The sequence below is a fragment of the Thunnus thynnus genome, chromosome 4 (genome assembly GCF_963924715.1).
Source record: "Thunnus thynnus chromosome 4, fThuThy2.1, whole genome shotgun sequence".
Classification (NCBI taxonomy): domain Eukaryota; kingdom Metazoa; phylum Chordata; class Actinopteri; order Scombriformes; family Scombridae; genus Thunnus; species Thunnus thynnus.
The window spans coordinates 13665481-13691726 of NC_089520.1; the positions used below are offsets into that span (position 1 = coordinate 13665481).

The following is a 26246-nucleotide window of genomic DNA, read 5'->3' on the forward strand; positions in this document are numbered from 1 at the left end:
AAGCACTATAGCTGTAGCTTTTTTGCTTAATTTTTAGAGAAAAGTAAAGCTGCAAACTCAACTATTCCATTTTCTGTCATGTCATTGCCCTAAAATTGCACCTATAGAAAAAGAAATCCAAATCAACTTGAATATTTTTCAGGTGCAAATTCTGCCTGACACATCACATATTTATATTGCTTCACCCCTTAACATGAGATATGAACTACCCTTTGATAGTTCATATCGATAGTTCATATCAATTCAATGCCAAAAGGGATATTTATTTCTGTATAACAGGAGACAACATAAGGTGCCAGAGCAGGTCACCAAAGTGTGGACATCAACAGGACAGTGTTGCATTTACTAGAGATGTAATCAGCGTGACCCAAAACAGCAATTACTTCTCAACAGCTCTTAAGCTTCGGTATGGCGAGTGTTATATGTGATGAATTGTTCTGTGGCTTCCAGCCAAATATATTCACTGTTAGATTTAGATTTATACATTATATATTATAATGAGCTCAGCTGAGAGGACTGTCATTGCTGAACCAGTTGTGCAGAAAGCATGGCGGGGAGGGTGAGGAAGGGATGTTGAGATAAAGAGAAAACAAGTATATTATGCTACATTCACTGCTCTTTATCTTTCAGTAATAAACACAGGTTTATTATCGTATAAACAGTATCACAATAATGATAAGGTCAGTAGAATGCAGTATTATATTTATAAGATGTTTGTACAGTACTTACTTGCTTACTGCTGAGGCCTCAGCTGTATCACAGTATCTTCATCAGCGGATGGAGTTTGTTCAGTTGCCATGGCGATGGATCTGTTGACATGCAAGCTCAGTAGCTGATGTGATTTCATTCATAGCATTTTTGGGATTTCTTGTCTCTTAGTTTAATTGTTGGCTTTCTTGCCAAGAGTTAGATGAGAATATAAAGCACTAAATATAAAGCTACAATCAGCTGCCGATTAGCTTAGCTTAGTATTGAGACTGGAACCAGTGGAAACAGCTAAAACTTTTCATTTTACACTTCAGATTAAACAAACAAGATATTACATGTTAATTGAGCTTTTAGAGGACAGAGGACAGGCTGGTTGTTTCCCCCTGCTTCCAGTATTTATGCTAAGCTAAGTGAATTAGCTGCTGGCTATAGCTTCACATTTATGTGATGTAGCTTTGTATTTTGTATAGGCTAATATGTCCTGTGTGTTTTTCGCTTTGTATTGTTTGTTTTTGAGCTGTTATATGTTTTATTTTTAAGGGACTGCAGATGAAAATTAGCTTTAAAGCTAACTCTGGTGCAGTGAATCAAATGTACCTAATAAATACAATACAATACAATAATGGACAGATATGTGAGTGGCATTGATCTTTGTATCCAACTATTGCAAGAAACTGACAATGATAAAAATAAAAATAAAACATTAATTAATGAATTAATTTAAGCATGAGAGTTCATTCTGAACCTAGGAAATTGTACCAGTAGTTTCACAAAACAATCTCAGCTTTCAACTGTATTACAAGGTCCTTGAGCTACTGACATGTCAGCAGATCCAGCCAGTACAGGGACTTTTGGTTGTAATTATTTTACCAAAAAGCTAATTGTAAAGAACTACAAAAATTCAGTCCAACTCAGTTTCAATTGATGCCCTGTAAATTCTGTATTGCAAGCATATCCTGCTTTTTATGGTATAAGACTGGCTATTACCCATGTGCATGATATCCAAAGAATAATTAGCCATGTTACATAACCCCAACTGTGTCACAACCTAATTGGCAAAATGGTCACAGATCAGTAGTCTCTAACATGTTTTATGTATAGCAGCTAAAGTTTAGTTCAATAAAAACAACAGCTGGAGACCTTCTTTAAAAAAAAAACTAAGACTAAACTTAAAATTTATTTGGAAAAAAGCTAATCTCTATGATCCAGATATTCAGACATAGGACACAGAACAAAGTTTGCAGTGTGATAGTTGAAGAGGCATTTTCCTCTTTTGCTCATCAGCTTTTAATGAACCCCGCTTCTTGCCCGACATCTGCTCCAATATGGAGGAAAAGACCAGTCATCCTCAGACCATTAGTGAGGTGGAGAATCGAGAAGCAGTAGGATATGTGGTCTAAAAGCAGCGTACAACCTTAAATTAGATATGGAGGCTAAAAGGCAGCTTATATCACAGACTTCTTTACAGATAGCCTGGTGGAATGTAACCTAAAGAGAATTGATACCAAGAATACCAGAATCTGTAATACTTTTACAGTATTTGTAGCGTAGAGGAGGTTACTATGAAGAATATAAGACACAACTCTCTTAGTAATGCTTTTGAAGCTGTGGTGCATTCGTGGGAATTTATAAACCACTTAGGAGAGGCTGCAATGGGACTAACCTTTGGAGAGATAAGAGTGCGGCCTACTTTGTGCCCTACTTTACAGGACTTCCTCCCTCACTCATTTGGCTCTTGTTTACTCTGATCCTGTGAGTACTTTGTTTAGACTGACATTTTTTTAACTGTAACGGAGAAAAGGCCGCATATGTATCCCGCCGTGTTGAAAAAACAGTGCACTTCCCCAGCCTCACACTTTCTTTGGAAACATTTTCTCACCTTGAAATTCCTAATTGATTTTTCTGGCTCAGTATTAAAGAGCAATTTATACATATTGCGTTTGACTCAACCTACAGTATGATTTATAGCTACTCTCCACCATTGTAATTAAGGAATTTCCTGTGCAGCAATGCGTTGCATGAAGGTTTTAACTATTTAAAGGAGGATATCACACAGTTAGCCAGAGCCTTTTTCATCAGGTGTGCTGTGAATACTTTCTGCCACATCTGTTTTCAACATGCTGCAGGTTTATTGTTCTCAAATGAAATAGCTGTACTGACAAATTGCTTGAATGATAAATGGTTGTGTTTGACGTTGGGCTCATCTTCTGTACAATTGTACCCCATCACTAAGGTGTGATGAGTTTTGCTTTTTTTTTTCTTGATAATAGAAATGACAAGACATGTAGACTTAAAATTCACGCTTTTTCCTTGAAGTTGTGCCACCTTTGTTTCACATGCCTTGTAGCTTTTTGGATAGAAATATTCTAGTTTGTACCATCATATAACATGAAAAAAAACAATAAATTATAGGAACATTTTATTTAAAGTAAAGAAGAAATACTGTACAAAGGAACTGGTTTTGTTCAAAGAGCTCCTGTTTCCTTTCAAACCAGGTGAACATTTGCGTATGCAGAGTACATATGATTCATTCTCAGACAATAATTAAGTTATTCATCTGGAATGTTATTGTTTTCTCTCTATGAATATTCCAGGAGTGGGTGCTGTAAAATCACATCACCTTCACAAAATTGCAAACACGACAGAAGCAATCCTTAGTCATGTTCATAATGTGGGCCTAAATGTGTATGTTATGAGTCTTTTACCCTTGTGTGTATATGTGATTTGGCCATGCGTGAATGATTTATTAATTCGAAGGCATCAGCTGGCATTTGGGTTGAGAATCTGTTTAGTAACTGGATGCTGCAGCTGTTTATGTAGAGCCACTGAAAATCAATGACATTTTAATGCATACAATTTTTCATGAAACACCGATCAACGGCTAGAAGACTTAATGCTTTATTATCATTTCAGTGTGTGAAAAATACAGACTTAATGGTGGATATTGTGCATGTGTGGATTTATGGGATACTGCTAGTCAAACAGTTTGATTTCCATTGGGAGGACATTAACAAGATTATAAATGGAGTGATAAATTTTAGAAACAAACAGTTTCAATTACTATAGTATACCACATCAAAAGAGTTTATGAGCTGTCATAGAATATGACCCATAGCAGGTTTGGGTCAGCAGGTACCACAATGTTCATGACCCCAGCAAAAAGGTACATCAGCATATTCATTTTATAAATCTCTCTTAATCCTTTCTGCATATTAAGTGAGCTCACGTTAGGTCCTGATGCCAATCTTGCGAAACTCTGCTTTAAGAAAAAAACAAAACAGTGCAGAACCGTAGAATACTGCATGTGTAACACATCATTAATGATAAACATCACTTCAGAATGATGCTTGACTGAACAAGGGTGTCCCATTTGACAAATAAGTGTTGCGTCAATTCCTCAATCCTCCCGTCTCACCCCCATATCCCTTAGGTCATAGGAAGAGATGCATATGATAAATGTGAGGATACATGAAATGAAAGGACCAACAGGTACGAGTCATTAGCTCTCGAACACCTAATCCCCCACCAGACTGAGGATCTTCATTTTCCTGATGCTTATAATGCCATCTTTTCATGCCATCTGGCAGCATCAGTTGAGGGCCTCAGAGAGATTGAAAGCAGGATGCATGCAATTTGATATTTCCAAAGATGATTCAGGCCACATTCTTATGTGGAAACATAAATCTGATAGGAATCAAATATGTTCTAATGTGCTAAGTCCTTACCCCAAGTTCAGTTTTTATATTTGTCTTGTTTGTACCCATTTCAGATGCCATCTGGGCTCCTCTTAGAGACTGGGTTTCCATTTATTCATGTGCACAAGCATGTTATTTTGTAGACAGTAATTAGTTATGGCTCATATTTAAAAGTAGATGCAAATTGCAAAATTCAGAAGTGGGAATTAAAACCTGTCGTGTAGCCTTAGTCACTGAAAAGTCATTGAAAACACAATCTGCATATAGGCGCACAACAACAATTCTACATATTAGCCTTCTTACATGCAACAAAATCTTGCATGAAGAAGACATTTACCCGGAACTGTCAAAGTGGATAGAGGAAACCACCAGTAATGATCATTAGTCCATCAAAGAGTATCATGAGTGTCACTTCGGAGCATATCTGCTGTCTGTGTAATTTGGCACCCACAAACATAGGAAGCTTTCCAAATACAGCACTGTGAGAGAAGGCATAGACATGTGTGTTTGCAGGGGATGATCTCATCCACAAACTTACTACAGATGGCATCAAAATATATAAGTACAATTTCATAAAGTATGTGTAAGGGGATCAAAAAAGCTCCAACATGCACAAATATATTCTGTAAGCTAAGACTCAAAAAACTAAACTCAACTAAAATATAAAATTGCACACTGTTCAACAGGACATCAATGATGCATTAACCATGTTCATACCAAAGAATTTTATATTGCATACCTGTTAGCAATGCTGGAGTAGAATTTCTAATCCCAGTGACATTATAAGTTTATGTGGTAAAAAGTGATGCAAGTTCACAGACACTGATTGGTCTGCCCTGAGGTGTAGATAACACAGATTAGTTTCCTTTAGAAATGTCTTTTTCCATTTTTAATGTCTGTAATGATGCAATTCTTTTCATGTTTTACTTTATCTCTGATAGATAAGCAGAGGCACATCCTGGAGCTGGAAACCCTTTTTTCCTTAAATCACAAAAGATGTTGAAAGTCTTGTTATCATTTAGATTTTTGAGTTGGGGAGGAAAACACAGATACGCAGACATTCTGAAAAAGAGGGAAAGTGAGCCATACACTGTCCCAGCCAGCATATTAAACATTCTGGTCAGAGGTAATGACAGGCATTGTCAAAGAGGCTCCAGCTGAACAGATGGTCTTCAAGCTTGCCCTTGAGTTTTCAGCTTTGCTGAGTCAGCCAACTGGAACTCTATGGCATATTAAATTGCTGTCATTTTACCTTGTCTTTTGTGTAGACGGGGTCATTATTTGGGCAGATTACTCAATGGCCTGCAAAGCCAGCAGTCATCCTGCCCTCAGAAGGTTTAAAACTAAAGCCAAATAAAAATGAGGGATGATAGTTCCCTTATGGGTGCTGTAATGACATGGCTGGATAGCTTTTGTTTGTCTCAGTAGCAGTCTGACCCTCTATGACAATACCAGTCTGTTTGTCTGATTCATCTAATACTTCACAGTAACACTCATTTGTCTTTATGCCCATTTTGGCTCCATTTTATCACTCTAATTGCTCTGCTCTGTCATTCACTCACATTGCCCGACTGAGTAACCAACTCCCTCCAGTATACTTCTGATTGCTTGAGTGTCTGTCGTGTCTCTGAAATGTTCTCCATAGATTCCAATCTATCTATTGGTGTAGGCTTCTTTATTAGGATTAAAACATCTAGCAGATTCTCTCTGGCAGGCTAACTGCTGACTGATTGGTGTGATCTGTGCCAGTAGACAGACTGATGGTAGGCTCAGGAAGGAATGCTTCCTCACAGATGACAACCAAGCTATTTATCTTCTGCTATTGATTTTTCTGTATATTGTCTGTCACAACAGGCTGTGCTCACAGTTAACTAGTCTGAGCAGGAAATAATTCCCAACTGCTGACAATCTGTAGTTTCTTTTTCTTATATTTTGTGGAATATTTCTTTAGTATTTGCAGCAAATAATTTCTATATATTAACATGACTTTTGTGTTTTTGAGTGCAAGTTACCAATCAGAACTGTGATAGAAATGAGTGTGATTAATCAATAAGTTGCAAGAAAATGAATCAACAATGAGTTAATAAAAATATTCTCAGGTTCCAGCTTGTCAAATGTGAGGATTTGCTGCTGTTTTATATTTTAATCGACTATATTGGGCTTTTAGACTGTTGGTCGGACAAAACAAACATTTGAAGATGTCACGTTGGACTCTGGGAAATTGTGATGGACACTTTAATACTATTTTCTGACATTTTATGGACATAATGACTGAACAGTTATTGACAGAGGAATGGATAGTAAAAAAAACAACAACACTAGAACAACAGTAGAGTGGAAGGTAGAACAGAGTAGTAAGGAACCAAAGAACTCATTTTCACTGACATGGTGCTCATCAGCTTGTTAGATTAGTGCGCTGACACACCTGAAATAAAAAAAGGGTTGCAGACAAAAGAAAACTAATCTTACAGTAGCTTGAAATTATATATAATGAAGTTTCTAGAGTAATGGTTGACATGCAATATGCTTTTTACAAGATGCTATCAATTATATACGTTATCTATTTAATGCAGCACAGAGTATTTATTGTAGATACACATATTTGACCCCAAAATGTTGTTAGCTCAATATGAAGCACATACAAGACCAAATGGTACCTTTGTATATGTATCTGTGGTTTTCTGAGTGAAGAAAGAGGAATATATAACACGTTGGATACTCTCAATTCAGACAAAATTACACTAAAACAGTAACAGTTTCTTTATATATTTATCCTGGTTTATTTGTTAATCTTTCATCTTGATCTGATACAAAAGAATTCTCTGAAAATGGTCCTCATGAGAATGTTTTTATTGAATAATCCTTATGATTTCATAAGAGCCAGTGCACTATATGTTGTAATGATGCAGTTGTTTTCTCTTTTGTAATGTATTTACTCTGTTTTAGATGATGGTAAGCTGTCATTTGAAGAGTTCAACACTTACTTTGCGGATGGTATCCTGACTACTGAGGAGTTACAAGAGCTTTTCTACTCCATAGATGGTCGACAGAATAAGTGAGTTTTTTTTACTCTTTTTGGTCGAACTATCACAATGAAAAACTACTCATGTTTAGTTTTCATGTGCTATATTAAATTGCAACAGTGCTCGAGTTATGACATTTATTATAAGAAAAGAAGCAGAAGAAAGACTAAACAGCAAGTGTTTGGAGCTTAAAGGCGCAGTTAATGTGTTCCTTTCAAGTCATCAGTTACAGGCTAAATGCCTCACAGCTGGAGGGAGGTCTTCAGTAAAAATAAGCCCGGCATCCGAACTCAAGCAGGCCGAATTAATGTTTACCCCCTTCCCTTGGACACCAGCCACTTCAAAACCTACTCTGCTGAAACTGCAATCAGAAAGAAATCAGCCTCGGGGTTGCTGCTGAAATCACTGGTCTGCAGAGAATATTTAACTCTCTGCAGCCACAGAAGAAAAAAAACCATTTCTGCCTTGTTGTGGTATATGAAATGGTTTTATGTTTCATTCTTTTCCTAAAGCCAGTTGCCTTTATTGTCTTTGGCAGATTAGATATTTATATTCATGAGGCAATTTGCAACCTTTCCCTCCCTAATATATACACTTTTTACTTTGTACCAACAATTGAAGGCTAAGCAAAGCTTTCTAGCTTAGCTGTCGAACCATATGTATCAGCTCTGGTGAAATACTGAATTTGATCAGTAATATGTAGTTTCACAAGCTATTAAAAAGGTTTTGTTTTCGTCCCTAACCAATTAGATTGAGTGTGGTGTTTGGACTTCAAATATTTTTTGGTGTGTTGCCAGTTCCTCCATCACTGTTTGATAAATTGATCCTGGACATGCTGTTAGGCCGATACTGTCACTGATGTGACACACCAGCCCTCAGACCCTCTCTAACCAAGCACTGAGCTTTGAGGCACTCGGCATGAACCAAGCTCTAATATCTAATTAAAGGCCTTTCTCGTTGGGAATAACAGCACTGTTAACCATATAATATCAAGTCTGGAACAGAAGCATTTCCAAAACCTGCACAGGCTTTGATAATGAGGCTTAAAGTAACAGAGCACAGAGAATACTTCTTTTCAATTGAAAATAAAGAAAAAAATCTCTTTGGTCATTGTCATAGTCGCCTACAGCAGAGATGTGTGGACTAATGTGAGATGTGTGACTGAAAAAAAAAACATGGATTGTTTGGCCTGTAGACGCTGTTTGAGCTTTTCATTAACACAAGCCATTAACCAGCTTCACTTATGGTCTGCATCTGACAGCGAAAATGACCTGTAAAATGCCATTAAAGCAACAGGGGAACTTTACATAAAGCAGCACTACAGCTTTTATCAAACTGTGATACTGAGAAAAAAATTGCCCGCAAACTTATAATTTCTGCCATGACTGGTAAACAAAGAAGTATTGATTTGAGTATTTTTCTAACCAGAAGGCTAAACTATATTCCCTGATGTTGACTGGCAAGTGCAGAACAGTAATTTTACACTGTACTAACACAAGTTTTACAAGATTTGTTTGGTCTTACAGTAACACCGGTGTCTTGTGTGTATTCCTTGGGCTAATACTGTAATAATATTCACACACTTCAGTGCCCCACAATCTCTCTAGCAGGAATGAAGAGCGGCACAATTTTTAATTTCTCTAATTAAACTCTGTTTTATGCTCTGCCCTGCAGCAATCTGGACACTGACAAGCTATCAGGTTGGTGGGAGAGTGCTTTGTCTGATTTAATGTGTCACAGTACATCAATTTCTGTACAACTTTTTTTATCATCTTAAAATGTGTTTGTGTGTGCATGCATATGTGCGTGTGTGTGTGCCAGATGGCCTGGATAAAGTGAGGAAATAGGGCACAGACCTGTAAATACCAGTAGTACCCAGAATAAAACGCCTGCATTATTTATTGAATGGGAATGGCATCTCTTCCATCTGACGTCAAGAGAAGTTGACTATTTTCCATGACAGAATGTTCCTTTTATCTCAGATTTAGTTCACTGACCGTGTATCAGTCATTGTGTTGCTATTTTAAGGAGTTTCAGGGTGATGTTGGTGTAAAAATCAATTGTAGAACTTAATTGAATTGAAGCAAGAGGAGTGTAAAAGGTACTGCGGGTCCATTAACCCCGGATCAAGTTGTTACGCACCTGTGTGTTATATCGTGTGCACTCTTCGGTTATAGTAATTAAGTTTTTAATTATGAAATAGGAGTTAGTTAAGACTTAAGTCCTTCTGTGCTTTACTGATGTGATATTACAAGTGGAACTGAAGAACTTTCCCCATGCAGCCTTTTACTTCAACTCATTAAAAAGTTAAATATATAACTTTCTCAGTTCATGTGAACTCCATCATTTACGGTGTAAATATGAGCATCTGTGGGAGTTCCTGGATATCTTTTCAATATATTTGGTGTCAAATTAAACACCGCTTCTCTCATCAACTGTACACAAGTGTGAATCTGTTAATAACATTTTGGTTATTAAAGTGATGTTTAAAACACCACTGTATCAATATCATACAGTGAGTGTTATTGACATATAGGCATGTGTACATCACATATCTCCAACTCTGATAATAATGTTTAAACTAAACGTGGATATTTTTACTCATTTCCAAGATATTCTCACTGCTACAGTCATGTTTTCATTTAATTGGAATCTGTCATAGCAACATGGAAACATTTTTCTCAGCGTTTGAAGCCTCAAAGAAAACATTTGATTGTTTTGACATTGCAATGACACTGACAGCTTGTTTCTTATCTCCTGTAGATTATTTTTCTCAGCACCTGGGGGAATATCTCAGTGTTCTTTCAGCTCTGGAGAGCCTGAATATTGCCATATTAAAGGCGATGGATAAAACTAAAGAGGTAAAATTTCATTGAGGATACATATAACCTCTATTTTTGGCTCTCACATTAAGTTGTACGCCATTTAGTTTTGTGTGAATTTTGCCTCAATTCAATTTTCTACAGTATTAAAACTCACATGGAGTGAAAACAAGTAGGTGTGCAACACATACACACACACACACACACACACACACAAACGTCAGGGGTTTCTGCTTTGTTTAATGCTGATTCATGCCAATGCAAGGAAACACTGCAAAGATGGAGCCAATGCTGCACTCAAAACTGATGAGTTAACACAAAACACTTCAGCCACACACTTTTCCATTACTTACCATTATATTATGCTTGATTTTAAAGGAATAGTTTGGGAAAATGCTTTCTTTGCTTTGTTGTCAAGCTACTACCAACAGCTAAACAGAACAGGGGGAAACAGCTCGCCTCGCTCTGTCCAAAGCATCTCTAAAGCTCACTAATTAACACGTTTATATCTCATATGTATGTAAACAAACAATATGTTAATTAGTGAGCTTTAGAGGTGCTGGTAGCCAGGTTTTGTTACTTGTGGACACAGCCAGGCTAGCTGTCTCCCCCTGTTTCCAGTCTTTGTGTTAAGCTAAACTAAGAGGCTGAGGCTTGTTACCACACAGACCACAGATAGAGTGATAACAACCTTCTCATCTAACACTCAAGCAAGAAAACAAATAATTATATTTGCCAAAATGTCAAACTATTCATTTAAGATTCTTATCTTCACTTAGAAGGATAAAGTCTGTCTGTCTTTGATTTTTGCCAATGTAGCTCAATTTTGGAGAGACATATCTGCTCTGTAGTCTGACAGTCTATGAATATGAATCATGTCACTACTGCAGGAAACTAGTCACTTACTATTCCAAATGTTCCAGTAGATTTAACAAAAGCTTCAAAGATTAATGTGCACCCATTTTGCACAAGCTAACTTTTTGTTTCCCTGTCAACACTTTATTTGATTCAAGCAGACAAGACATTTTAAATTTGCCTCAGGACTGTTGGAGGTAACAACCTTGAATCAGAGATTTGAATTATAATTGAAGAGAAAAAAACAATGCTTGTTGCACAGGGAAGAAGAGAGGAGATGTGTGCTGAATAATTATGCATCCTGTCTTAATTAGATCACCTTGCTCCTCTGTTCTGATTCTTCTTTAAAGCTGTCAGAGTGGGGATGCCCATAGAGGATTGCGCAATTGCTAGTTAGCAGCCTTGGTCTGTCATACTGTGCTCTGGACTGCTAATCCCATGATGCATTTTCAGTAGAGGCTAGTTGTCATCATAAGTCTTGACAAAGAGCTACTGCACTGTTACTTTAGTAGCACATTGCGTTAACAAGACTCCTTTGAGAATGCTTAATCAAATTCGTGTTTGGGGACTCGAGTAGCAATTATGTCTCCTATTAAAGTTCTTCCATCTTGGAATTTGGATATGCAGTACTGAATAATGTATGCGTTGAGAGAATGAATTAGCCTATTTAATTGCATCTATCATACTTGTATATGTAGTTGTTTTGTCCTGTCTCTGAGATGCTTTAACTTTCTAGTTGCTTCTGTTTAGGCATTATCGTCCATAATCTCTGCGTCTGTCTGCTACTCTATCTTTCTCTCAGGAGTACCAGGGTTCCAGTGTGTTGGGCCAGTTTGTCACCAGGTTCATGCTGCGAGAGACGTCCAGTCAGCTGCTGTCTCTGCAGAGGTCGCTGCAGTGTGCCATGGAGGCTGTGGAGGAGCAGAGCAGCCCTGCCCCGTTAGTACTAGCAGTAGCACTTCACTTCAATACACTATTTATACTATTCTATGGGCATGGAAAGTACTCAGAAATCGGATGTGTTACAATCATGTATCAGGACAAAAAGGACCTGCGTTAGTGTAATTTTCTTATTGTGCAGCAAAAACTATCTCTCTTGTCAATAGTCAAATGTGGTTGCTTTTAACTGTAATGTCAATGTTTCCATAACCTTAACCATGACCACAGTATCCCTATAAATGAACCAAGTGTTTTAGTCGTCTCAACTTAAACACACCTCATCAACCATCACAAATCCATCTTAACCAAGCAGTTTGGTCACCCAAACTTAACTTTAACCACACGGGCAGCAGGTCAGAAAAAGTTCATATGGGTTGTTTTTAAATGCGCCGACAAACTTCCTATTTGTCCCGGAAGTGATACATATAATGTTGATATCATGCTTTTCCCTTTAAGCTCTGACAAAAAGCATTACTCTATTGCCAAATGACAGTTCATAGAATGAAGTCTACACTGTATTGTTGTTATTTTAAAGTTCTCCTGCTGTCTTCGCAAGTTATTATACTTATTTTCTGGCTACAGTGTATCAAGACATCCTCAGCAGTAAAGCACACTGATGGTTTGATTGAGTATGTAAGTTACACAATTAAATTTCTTATTATGCCATTTAGGTATGAGGACGTATTTCTACACGGTATGAAAATAATTCACCATAGAGGAAATGCCACTATATATACAGACTGCACACTGCAACTCAGTATAGTCTGTAATTTGCAATAAACACAACCCAGTGCCAGACAAATTGGAGGCAGAGACCAATTAACCCCAATGAGTGATGCTGAGGACTGATGGAGAGAACTGTCAATTAATTGCACAGCCCACTTTATATGGCTTTAGAGCACATTTGTCCATAGCTTCACCAGACAACAACCTGCAAAGCAAAATACTAATCTACACATACAGTATCGCACTATATTCTGCTAGTTAGTTATTACAGTAACTGCTACAGGAAAGGAATCCAACAGTGCTGTTAAAAATGAAAATATTGTCAGTGAAGTTGACATTAGTTTAAGCAGTGAAAGAATTCAACTAATCAGTTCTTCCTCAGAAGGCTTCCTCTCAAGGTTTGCCTTTTCAACACAAAGATTTGAATGTGCTGCATTCTTACAGTAGTTCAAACAGTTGCCTCACTAATAGGCAAGCTGCTTTAAATTCAATGTTTTCTGTAGAGGAGCCTAACACTTTCATTAAATGTAAATGGAGCACAGAGAATAAAAACAGATCAAAATTGCCGTCACCAATTTGAGATTTGGGTGTATGAGTCATTGTGTGAAATGGGAGAACTGGTACTAACTGTACTGGTACTAATTGATCACTAATATTTGCTATGCAAAACTTGTACTTCACACTTTTCTTTACACTTTGTAGTTCATCAAAGATTTCAGCACAGCCTCCCACATCACTTATTTAAAAATAATAATAAATGCAGAAGATACTCAGAGAAAAAAATCCATCAATGGCATTTAATGAGTGAAAATCTATCTCATCACAGGTCAATATCGTGACAAATTTCTTTCATTGTGATTGTTGATTTTAAATAACAAGGATACTTATCCTGCTCTGTGTTGCTACCTAATTTGGTAGCAGCCGGGTTGTCTGTTGCACTGCGTGTGTCAGCAGAGCTCTGACACACTGTGTGTCACACTGGTATTATTGGAAATAATGGAGCGATTATAGCCAAGGTGAATTATTGAGAGGGGACCGAGGGAGGCAGAAGGGGAAGCAGAAAGAGAAGGGATGATAAGGGTGACATTGAAATACAGAGCAAGTGAGTCATGGAGAAAGAGAAGATAAATGATTCAAGTAAATTAATGACAGAAAGGTACAGGAAGTATATAGATTGAAAAATGGGAGAGGGGACATATATAAAGAACATGATGAGGAGCTTTTTGGCCTCTTTTTATGTTGTTCAAGCAGATATAGATTTTGCATAGAGAAAGAGGGGATGTGTGAGTGTTGGGAGGGTTAGAATTAGAGATATATTGAGTTGGCAACAAACAGCTTATTTCTCTCTCCTTTGCTTCCCTGCAGTAGATTTATGGCTGTTGCAGTGGCCTTTGGGCTCCAGGCTGTTCTCAGCATGAGAACCTCCTAGCAATGCACTCCCTCTGCGCTGTCAGCGTGACACTGCACACACACACACACTCGCACACACACACACACATATAATAACATGCACACGCAAAGATACAACAAAAGGAGGGAGAGAGAGACACACACTAACAAGAATAAACAAATGTGCACGGGCATTTAGAGGCACACACACACACACACGTGAAATCAAAGTATGCACACACACACACACACTTACACACATGCTGTGGGCATGTGTCTCAAGTGTCACACTCTCAGTGTTTGACGTCCTGTCCTTGACACTCTGCATTTACATACAGCAAACACTTCCATCTATTACAGAGCTGCGTGTGTGTGTGCGTCTGTTCGTGTGTGTGTGTGTGTGTGTGTGAATATTTGAGTGTGTAAGTGCAAGTGTAGGTCCTCCTTAACACCCAGCCTGTGGGTTAATAAGCACTGGTGTGTATCCAGCCCTTGACTAAGTGTTTTCACCTCTATTCTGGACACTTCCTGTTTATATCTGGTTCTTGTGTCTCTACACTAGTGACTGCTCTCTCTCTTCCTCTCATACATCAGACAGTTTCTGATTTAATTCAATTATTAATGCGTCTCTCCTTGCATATCTCTCTTTCTCTCTCTGTGTGTGTGTATTTCTCTCGCACCTCTTCTTCTTATCTTCTCGCTTTTCCTCCTTAGATTCATTCCATATCCTCTTCCTTATTCCCCGTGTGACTATACCTCTGTCTGCCATATCTTCAATATCTGTTTTATTTTATTTTTTCCACACTCCTCTGACAGTTGCTGTCTTTTTCTCTGATGTTTGTCTCCCTGGGTTTCCACCGCTGTCATGGCAGGAGAGAGGTAAAGGCACCGGAGCTGACAGCAGTACAGAAGAATGGCAGGCGGTGTGGTCGCAGGGTCCATAATAACCTGTGCATGTCCCCATCAGATCCCTGCTTTGGCATCTTGACCACTGGTAAGACGAATATATCATATTCAAACCACCAAAGGATAAAACTGGTGTTACTTAGTATATATTTTCAACAGTCTTCATCAGTTTACCCACAAGTATTTTTACTACTACTTTGTAAAGATTATTCCTTAGACCCATTTTTGTCCAAAAACTATTAAAAACACATCAAAAGCCACCTTGTTTCACTGTTTGACATGCTCTTTCATTATAGTGAATAGGACAGTGGGCAGTGAATTTTATTTGTCTTGTTTTATTCCCTCCTCTAGTCTGACACACACTTTGTAAATTTCTCAACAGTTGTTAAGTCCAAAATAGTTCATGATAAATCACACACATAAAGAGAATGTCTGCTACATATTTCTTGTTTTGAAATTTTCAATAGTTCATTTAATTTTTAAAATCTTGTTCAGATCCTTTTACATTTTACACATGATTTTTCCACTAGATTTCACTAGAGTGCCTGTGATGCTGCACGGGCATGGCGATATATCTTTTTTTATTTATCTTATCTGTGGCCTTCAGCCTCGAGCCTTGACCTTTAAACACATGCAGCATTGTGTCAAAGTCCATCTACTTGGTCAATTTATACTATACTATAACTCAACATTTCTTACATTATGATCACATGATTACATTCCAAGCAAAGAATAACAATAACAAGATGTTCCTCTTGTTGTCAGACATCAAAGGGAACTGTGTTCAGCAGTGTGTACATAGATGATTCCCATCACTGTCATTAGTGATGTGCATAATTAAAGCGTAAGTCTTCTCTGAGGGTACTTTTCACCTACAAAGATCATATTGATGTTTTCTAGAGACAATCACTTTGTGTTGAGCCTCATTAATTTTCTTCTTCACAAACGTCAATAGACTGAATGTCAGATATTGAGCCCACAATGAAAAGCACTAGACAACATTCCTTTTGAACACTGTCAGAGTTGGATGTCTTTTTATACATGCAATAAGGAATCCGAGCTGATTTTCATTATTTGTTATATTGTTTAACAATTCTGTATTTTTTCAAAGATTGTTTTCTCAGATTTTTTCAACTTTTGTGTTTTTTAAGTGGAAAGGGGTATATATACTGTATACATAAGATATTTTTAAACAATTTCCACAAGGATGCATCTTCACATCAAACATAAAACTGCTTCTGCAGTGCCCTCTATGTTTTGTTTTTTTTCTTTTTTTCCCTTGTCAGCTGATGGAAACCATCTGTTTGAAAATCTCTGAATGAAATCTCTTGACATTAATCAAAGGATTAAACACAGACAGGAAACTGAGATATGTTTGAACTTCAAAACATCACTCACTTTTATCAAATATACATTATGTACACACTACTTGCACTAAACAACAGTTAGGATTAGTATGTAGGATGGAAAATAGGCCACAGATTTCAAGTTTTCTGGTCATTCTGATGAGTTTGCATTGTGTTGTTTCCAGGTGTGAGCGTGGAGGATGGAGAGAACTGGTGCTCTCAAATCAACAGGCTGCAGCAACTGCTGGATAAACTGGAGTGTCAGGTATGAAACTGTTCTTTGTGAATATTTTGAAACTGATTACAGTGTATTTCTGGGACAGCCTCCATGTAGATATTCATCTTGTCACTTCAATGACTTCCTTTAAATTTCATCTAATGAGGTGAGACTAACTTTTTTGATTAATGTGATTCATCTTTAGGGATCGAACCTCTTTTTCTTTAAAACAAAGTAAAGTAAATAAAATAAAGTTTATTATTTTTGTATTATTCATGGAAACAGTTTATATCTCAGAGGTTAAGCACATGTGAACACAGAGCTTTAATATTTTGACACACTGGTCCAGGTCATCACATATAGATGAAATGAAGGCATAACCTTCTCATGAATATGAAAATGTAGCAGTCATCAATATTGCATGCTGAGCAGATAATGGGCTTAATTTAATAAAAATAATAACTAAGGCTGTGTGCAAATGCGGTCGTGCTGTCACAGGTCTTCCACCTCGCTTTTTATAACATTTTCAGCTTTAATTACTATGCAGAAACTAACTTATGCAGAAAGTGTGCAAAATAGAAATACCTGATGTGATATTACTGTGTTAAGAATAATGAGAAGTAAACAAATGTAGACTGCAATCCACAGAAATATGTAAACCTGCATTCTTGGCTGCACTTATACTTATACAATGTCAGCTTAATGCCTGAATGCTTTCACCAGTGATGTGAAAATATGACAGCCTGCTTGAACAGACCTATTGTGTATTTTCACTCACTTCCGTCTAAACTGTATAAACTTTCTATCATGTTATACAGTACATTGTAAACCTACAGTGTATTCAACTTCACGCTGACAGAAAGCACATTTTTATGTTTGTCATGATCAAAAAGACTACTGAAGGGTGCACAGCATGTGAGAAACAATGTTTTTCTAAAAGGAGCTCTACAGATGTGTGTATCTGTCAAATGCAAGGCACAGTCACCTCTCTACCTCTCCGCTCTCATTCTTTAACCTAGGACCAATTCTCACTTCCATGTCCCGAAGCCTCTTTCACGCTCTCCTGCCCCATCTTCTGCTCCACCTCATTCTCTCTCTCTATGTCTGTTCTACTCTTGATTAACTCCTGTTATTCCCATCTTTTGATGTTCATTCTTCCTCCTCTTTCAGTCTTTCGCAAAGCATTTTTCTCTCTCCACGCCTCGGTTTTTGTCAACCCAGAGGGACTCAGAGTGCAATATCAGAGCAATTCATAATAATGCAGGATGTTCTGTGTCCAATATCCATCCACACACCTCAGCGCCGCCGCTGTCATCACACACAACTTCTGTCCATATCGCTCCCTTTGCGCTCTCAAATGCAACAGAAATGAGTTTTCTGCCTCAAAGGTTATGTTCTCACACACACACACACACACACACACACACACACACACACACACACACACACACACACACACCGTAACCTTTAAGACAGAAAGCTCATTCTGTGTTATTACATTTACCGTACGTCATATTTCATAACATCATATTTTTATAGACTACATATATCCTACGGATATGGTTGATAAAATGAATGATGTGTCTTGTGAATTACATGCTTTCTGCTTGTTTTTCATTCAAAGTACAATTTCAATCTGCTTACTCTGCTGTGTGCTATGACCCACTTCATCACATCATTCTTTTTGTCTGCATTCACATTTCTTGCCATATGAGACACAATGGCATTATCGAATGAATGCATGTAACTTTTATTGCCCCTTAGTGATTTTGTCAAAGCACAGTGATTTCTGAAAAAACATGAAATCAAACACATAAAACATCAGATATCACATAACAGAACAAGGAAGAAATAACTACAACATTAGAGGAACAGCTAAGATTCACATACTTTGTCCATTTATTTTGCAGAGTAATTTTATGTACCACATCTTTTCCTGCATCCTGCAAACAGGACCACACATGTGCAAATGCGCTCAGGTCATCAGTGTTCTGTATAATGAGGTGGTGTTGGCTACTTGTTTGAAAAGTAGCTGATGTTTTATCATGGCCTGGAAACATATGCAATGCAGTGGAAGTTAAGTGAAATATGTATCTAAAAATGAAACTTCTGTTAGTTACTAAAAATGTTATATTAAAAAACATAAACTTCTAATTGCTTTTTGATCAAATCAGAAAATATGAAATGTTAATAAAATGTATTCCTCATATTTACAAATTGCTGTTCGCCAACAGGAGGAAAAGCAAATTAGCAAGTCGCACACAATCATTTTGCCCTTCATGATTACAGACTGGTAAACTGCAGTAGTTTATGCTCATACTCCTGACATTACCTAACTTTCTCAACCAGATGTTTTAACATATCCCAGAGCTTCTTCTCATATTTTTTTACCTTCCTGTTTTAGAGTCCCAAGTTGGAGCCACTGAAAGAAGACACACTGGCCAGCACATACAAGTCTGTAAGTCAGCACTGATAGCAGGAAATTACCTTCAATACTCTCCTTGGTGACAGCATTTCACAGCAATCAAACACTCAAGATTAAACTCTATCCCGAGACCTTTGCACTGCAATGCTGAAATGTTGACACTCCTGTGTGCCTGAGGCTGCTGCACAGCAGAAATATATGGACCAACCTTCCCTTTGGCTGACTACACTGTAGATTGATTGCAATATTCGTGTCTCACTGTGCAAATCAAGTACCGAGTATCGAAATGACTCACTTTAGTGGGTAACTGCTAATTAAAACAGCTAAAATCTAACAGCTGAGGGTGGTTTCACATTTTGTTCTTTTGGTAAATGAACACAGAACAAAGGGTGTAGGTTTGGTTTTAACTTTGGTTTGGACATTTTTTGTCGGACGGCCAAAAAAGCTGTATGGGAACTTGCTCTGTGTCTCTCTTTTCTCTTTGTTATGCACACATGAGCACACACATTAAGAGCCTGAATCTGCATAATGTTTACTTTACTGAATATGTATTTGCTGACTTGTCTGAAACCAGACTTGTAATATTCATTTTTACTCTGATTTTTACATTTTATTTTATTGATATAAATCTGAGAGATATAAATCTAACATTTCATAGACATTTCAATCTAACATTTCAAAAATAAATAAATGTTTAATAACCTTTGGGTAATGTTCTACTCTATACCTGCTGTAATATCTATACCTGATATTCTACAGTTCTGTCCTTTCAGTTTGTTGATTGATATCTTTAAATCATCTCAAAAACTTCTACTTATTATTTTTCATTCAACTCCTGAACTTATGCTAGATCTTTCACTCAGACATCTGCCATCTGTCTGTGTGTCTCTGTGACATCTGAGCTCACCTGAGAGGCCGCAGCTCATCTGTCTGTGTGTCTCTGTGCTGCTCAGGCTGCTGCTGACAGTATTTTCGTAATGAATTGATGCCTGACATTCACAAGCAAATCAGTTGGACAAGCTGTGGCAAATTTACCTTTTTAAATAATGTTCATGTCTTAATGACACAATAACTCTGCTCCTGATTCACTCATGAAAAAGGGAGGGATGGCACATTTAAAACGTTTAAAACGTCTAAACTATAAATACTAACCGTTTCAGATTTTCCACCTCTCCAACTCCACAACTGCTGCTGCTGCTGGGCTGCTGCTAGTTAACAATGCGTAACACACACGTGCTGGTTGCCAGGTAATCAAGTCGAGTTTCCCCTTTGTTTTCAATCTTTATCATAATGACCCACTTTTTGCAGAAAAAACATACAAACCTGGCAACTCTGCAGAGATCCTACTGTTAACATTATGTGGAGTTAAAAAAGCTGACAGGATATTATTTCTTTTAGCTGCACTCAGCAGTCATTCTCTCCAGAATGAATTTTACTAATCCAGTTTGTTCACCGTCCTCATTGTAAATGTCAAGTAGCACATCTGTTCTTTTCTCAACCCAAATGATACCACAATGGTAAATGGACGGCATTTATATAGCGCCTTTCTAGTCTTCCAATCATTCAAAGGGCTTTACAGTACATGCCAACATTCACCCATTCACACACACATTCTTACACTGATGGCAGAGGATGCATATGCAAGGTGCCAACCTGCTCATCAGGATTCACACACTGATGGCACAGCCTTCAGGAGCAATTTTGGGTTCTCTATCTTGCCTAAGGAAACCTCAACATGCAGATTGGAGGAGCCGGGGATCGAACCACTGATCTTCCAGTTGGTGGACGTCCCGCTTTACCTCTGAGCCACAACCACCTGTACCAGCAATTCTAATGTCTATTTTTGGCCATGCATGTTGTTGCTTTTGTAAAATTGATATATGGCAAGCCTCAAGGGGTAAAAGATAAAAACAAACTCAATAAAATATAAGTATTACATAAATAAGAGAAAAAGGTGCAGAGAGGGGCCAGTTTATGTTCAGGTCTGAAATGCCTGAGTCCAGTCTGAGTTCATTTGATGTGTTCACATGTGAACAAAAACAATTACTGCAGTCATGGTCCACTTGAGAGGCAGAAATGTGTGAAAAACACCCACACACATGTGCGTGTGCAAACTATTGTTCGGGGTAACTATGGTGACAATTACAAATTGACAATGACAAAATATTTATAACAGTGATAGTAAAGTCAAAGTCTTTGCCATGCTGGTTGAAAAGGGGAAAAATGGTAGAAAGAGCAATATTTAAACTGTACAACAAGTACATATAATCTCTTAGGGCTTCAACTAATGATTATTTTTGCTATGATTTAATCTGTTGTTTATTTTCTTGATTAATTGATTAATCGATTGGTCTGTAAAATGTCAAAAAATGTCAATCACTGTTTCCCAAAGCCTGAGGTTACATCTTGATTTGTCCCCGTCAGCAGTCAACAATCCAAAGATGTTCAGTTTACAATCCATGAAGACTAACGAAACCAGAAAATATTCATTTGTGTATTTTATTCATTTCAGAGGCTGGAACCAAAGAACAAAAAATGACTAAAAACAATTTATCAACTAATCGTTGCAGCTGCATATTTTCTCCTAAGTCTATTAAGTGATAAAATATGAACTATTGTTTTGGTTCAATGTGCTGAGGTTCTGAGGCGTCCACATTGTTTGTCAGAACACTGAACATTTCAATTTGAACTCATATCAAGTTAACTCTCACTGTCAACAGTTTTCATATGTACTATTTTATTCTGTAGTATGAAAGTTCACAGCGAGGTCTGTGGATCGTCCAGAGTAGCAGGGAAATCGTTCCTGGAAAGTAACAGAGATTGATGTCCCAAACCATAAACTACATGGGACATAAAAGCAGATATACCTTTATATACAGTATATGGGTACAAACTTTTAGGTAAAGGTCAAAATATGTTGTTGTAATTTGGATGAACTCACCCTTTAAGGCAGATACAGAATATGTCTGTGGAAACAGTTCTTACAAAAGAGGCCATAAGATGAGATTAATTTTATACTTTTTGCAGTAGTGACTCACTGCTGTTTTGAACTGTTGAGAAAGTATAGAGGGCAGAACGGTACATTGGGAGACCACACGTCAGACAGAGGACCATAGTTCAAGCCCAGTTTCCCTGCGGAGGATGCTGAATCTCTGCCAGTTGCAGGGATGTTGCTCGGTAGCCGTGCGCTTCAATCGATAAAGGAAAAAAAAAACAAACATATATTATTTTAAAGTCTTTTTTTTTTCCTTTGTCAGGAGGCCAGTGGATTGATATGGCAAGCAGGTGACTGAAAGCCACAAGTCTTATGTAACATTTTTAAGTAGAAAGAATGTGCTACCTCAGTCAACTGGGTGCTCAGGGAACAAAAGGAACAAATGTGAAAAATAACGCAGAACACTGACAGTTCACATCAAGTTGAAAAGGAAAAGCCTACCACTGGCTGCAATCAATATATCATATGAAGAAAGTGACAAACTACTCAGAAAGACGCTGATGAAGTATCATGGCAACAGTTGTTATAGTACAGGTCTACTTACTAGGAGGATGGAGGCACTAATTACTTTATAATTAGTGCCTCCATCTTGCCTTGTGCAGCTGTTTCCTCTCAAGCTTTCACCTACATTGACAAATAAAATTGAGTGTACTAAGAAAGTGCCTTAAGTGAAAGCAATACAAAGAGACATCACATTTATTTATTTATATCTCATCTGTTGTTAGCGATGGTGAGATGTGTACCCTTAGGAAGGTACAATCAGTTCCCCATCAAGCGTTTCAAAAGTATCCATCTTGACAATATGCACACACATGCCTGGACCTCAGGGGGTGATGTGTGCTTGATGCCTCTGCACACGCACACACACACACACACACACAGAGAAACGTGTTTTTCTTCGGGTCAGCCGGTTGTTTAATGTCTCTCTTATTCTTGTTGCCAACAGAACATCCTGCTGGTTCAGAGGCAGATGTCGGTGACCGTAGAAGGTCTGGATAACTTCCGGAAAGTTCTGAAAAGTTACATCGATGCCACCTCAGCTCACTCTGACAACCTGCAGTAGGTGTCTTGTTTGTTTCCAGGCAAAGCAATATATCTTCAAAATACAGTGACAGGCTCTGCTGCTGAGGCTACATTTTTAATATTGAGGCAAGGTTGAGTCAAGGGTTTGAATTGTAAACGGATATCCTTGAGTAAACTGAGCAATAATGATGCAAAAAATGTGTAAGTGAAAAATCCCCATTAGCATTTTCTCATCAGTCATCCTGGTATATTATAGCAGTTTTATATGACTGTGGGCAGCTTGATTAAAAATGAGAGTTTTACAGTAATAACAATATAGCGGTGTCACAAAGGCCATTATTTTATGGAAATGAGTGCTCATTTTCTTTTGTCTGCTGTCTTGCTAGAGGCTATGCTCGCTAGTTTTAAGTGACATCTCTCTTTCCTTTAAAAGATTTAAACTTTTTCATGTAATTTATCCTTGCTGAGTGCAAACTCTCTTTCATTCTGTATCCTCTCCTTGCCCCACTCTACTTTTCTTCTCTATCTCGCTGTCAGTGTGTCCGTTCAGAAGCTCCCGAGAAAGTCGTGTTACATAATTTATGAGTTCTGGCAAGACCGCATCTCCTGGATGAGGTCAGTATGGTGCTCTGCGTATGTGCATGTGTGTGTGTGTGTGTGTGTGTCAGATATTGGCAGACTGTTTGGCAGTCTTAACTTTTTGATGGAAATGTTCCCCACCAGTGAAGATGAGCAGATGGCCCATCTCTCAGTTCGCACACACACACACACACACACACACACACACACACACACACACAAGGATCTAGCTTGAAATGGTATCTATGCAATACACATATTAGTGAATATATTAATCTGTGATACAGAACAGACGTGTTGGATTAGAATGTGATTTAAAATATTTTCAAAAAATAAGCATGACATTAAGATTTTTGAAGAGTATTTGCTCTTTTCACACTTAACATCCCAACTTTGACAACCAACTTGTCAAATAATTATCTGAATCAATGATATCTCCAAAGGTGATGCTCAACTCTGATGTCTTCTCTCCCATTTCTGTATTCTTTCTCTCTGTTTTGCTCTGTCATTGTCTGTCTCTGTAGCTACCTGCAGTCCAACAACAGTAAAGATTTCCAGCGTTGCATCATTGACATGTTGGAGGATGCTGAAGTCGTATCTACTATGTTGCTCCCAGGTTTGTATAGCTGTGTCTGTGAGAGCATGCACATGTATTAATATGTATTAGCCACCATGAGTGACTGTATTCTAGAAAATCAGCATGTGCAACCTAGTCTTAAAATCATATAGAATCTGACTGAATCTGATTAACTTATATTACACAGTAGATACATAGGATTTGTTTTGTATAATTCCATGTGTTCATTAAGATGTTGTTGATTAGTTATTGGTGTGTTTATATATATAAATCAAGAGTTAAATTTTGGCATGTTAGGCTCTTACACTGTGATGACATAGTAGACCCGAACTCATGGGTGCTGAGAGGGCGCTAGCAGCTCTTGCTTTTCTTTCTGCTTAGTTGCTCATTGCCTCGAAAATCGCTCATTTTTCTGCCCCTTTCAGAGCTGTTTGTGATCATATTACACCAGGTCCACCCGGTCGGAGAATTGCTTCACCTCCGTGTCAACAGCAATTCTTAGGCTTTTGAAAAATATCTTTAGATATATAGCCTGGCTATATAGTAGAAGTAAAACGGTTTATGGATTATCCTTGTCAGGGACCTGCTCACATTCACCACACATGGCATGGCTCCGAGACTTCTGGCTTCTTAAGTCTGTCATTGTGGTCGTCTTTGGCCAAGCTGCTGAATGTTTGTATCTGCACCCAGGCGCCACTGTCAGTAACTTACTAATCATCCAGTGTAGTCTGCTGGCAAATGCTGTGTCCTAATTCCATATCCACTCACCACCATCCACAATTTATTTACATCTTTTACTGGCTCCTCCATTTCCTTTATGCATTGCATTGTTGGAGTACTCCCAACAGTCAACTCTCAAATAGAGCAATAAAATGTTTATTTATATCAGTAGTTGTCAACTTGTCAACAAACCACTACATATATGCAACACAAAAAAAGTAGCTAATAAAGGCTGTTTATTTAGATGAATGCTCTCGAGTTGGAATAAACAGAGGCTTTCTTGTCCTTCTCCTCCTGCAAATCTTACATGTATCCGTATGCAGTATGGAATTTGGATACAGCTATTATTGTGGCCAAACTCTAATTATTATTATGTTGGCCTTATGCCTCAGCCTTTTTCACATAGGCTACTCTTCTTTTAGTCAACAGTCAACAACCAGTAATGAGACATTGTACTGTGTGTGTACCATTCATGATGGTCCTGCTGTGTTGTGACGTCTCTTGATCTTTTTTTCTGTTTCAGTAAAGCTGTTAATTTGTTTTCTATAAAGCAACTTGTCTGTTTGGGTTTGGTTTTTTTTTGAGACACTGCCTGTTTTTTTTTCTCAGAGACAGACATCATTAGTAGGTTGCTTTGCTCTGAATCTCTGATGCATTTTGCTGCTGAGGAAGTGAGGCCACTATGCACTGATTGGAAGGAAGAGGGAAGATAGTTTATGAGGTGCACGTAACAAGCGCAAGAATAAATAAAACAGCTTTCTGTTGCTCATATATCTATGGCTATTATTGTCTGTGCTGCTGACTGTCACTGGCCACTGTCTTTATACTTTTTTTCCCAGTAGGTTCTTCTTCTTCTTCTGCACCAGCAGCCAGCTATTTTAAGGAGACAGTTATTCTGTTAAACTTTAATTATCGCTAAGAAACTGTTCACAGCTTCGACATTTGCTACTCTAAGAATGGTGACAGATTATCTGTCTGTATTATGTCTGCTTTACTTATGAATGATTTGAAGACAGCACAACAATGAGCAGGTGACTTTATATAGTGTGTCTATGAAGCTGTGATTTTCTTGCAGTTTGAATTGCCACATTCTCAAACGACACGTTATTGACACATCTGTTATTTGGTTTTGGTTTTATTTGGTTAGAGGAATGTTCACCTGATAAACAATAAAGGAGCTTCATAAAATGTGAAGTGCATTAATGATTTCTAAAGCTACCCTGACAATTCCCTCAGGGGTCATAAATTGCCCGGAGTTGCACAGTTGATGTGAATCGACCTAACTCTTATCATTCTGTGTA

At 37.8% G+C, this 26246-nt stretch overlaps 1 protein-coding gene across 2 annotated transcripts in view; it reads left to right on the forward strand.

The window, feature by feature from the left end:
* necab3 (N-terminal EF-hand calcium binding protein 3) overlaps positions 1 to 26246 on the forward strand; it is a 35275-nt gene that overhangs the window by 7854 nt on the left and 1175 nt on the right. Inside the window, exons 3-13 of one of the 2 annotated variants that reach the window (XM_067586796.1) lie at positions 7350 to 7458; positions 9101 to 9126; positions 10190 to 10287; positions 11906 to 12042; positions 15030 to 15151; positions 16595 to 16674; positions 19031 to 19084; positions 22993 to 23105; positions 23607 to 23684; positions 24173 to 24264; positions 24651 to 26243. In XM_067586796.1, the coding sequence (XP_067442897.1) occupies positions 7350 to 7458; positions 9101 to 9126; positions 10190 to 10287; positions 11906 to 12042; positions 15030 to 15151; positions 16595 to 16674; positions 19031 to 19084; positions 22993 to 23105; positions 23607 to 23684; positions 24173 to 24264; positions 24651 to 24727 (986 nt within the window). In that variant the 3' untranslated portion in view covers positions 24728 to 26243. Of the gene's footprint in view, positions 1 to 7349; positions 7459 to 9100; positions 9127 to 10189; positions 10288 to 11905; positions 12043 to 15029; positions 15152 to 16594; positions 16675 to 19030; positions 19085 to 22992; positions 23106 to 23606; positions 23685 to 24172; positions 24265 to 24650; positions 26244 to 26246 lie in introns of those variants that run through there. The other variant, XM_067586797.1, reaches the window with a different exon arrangement.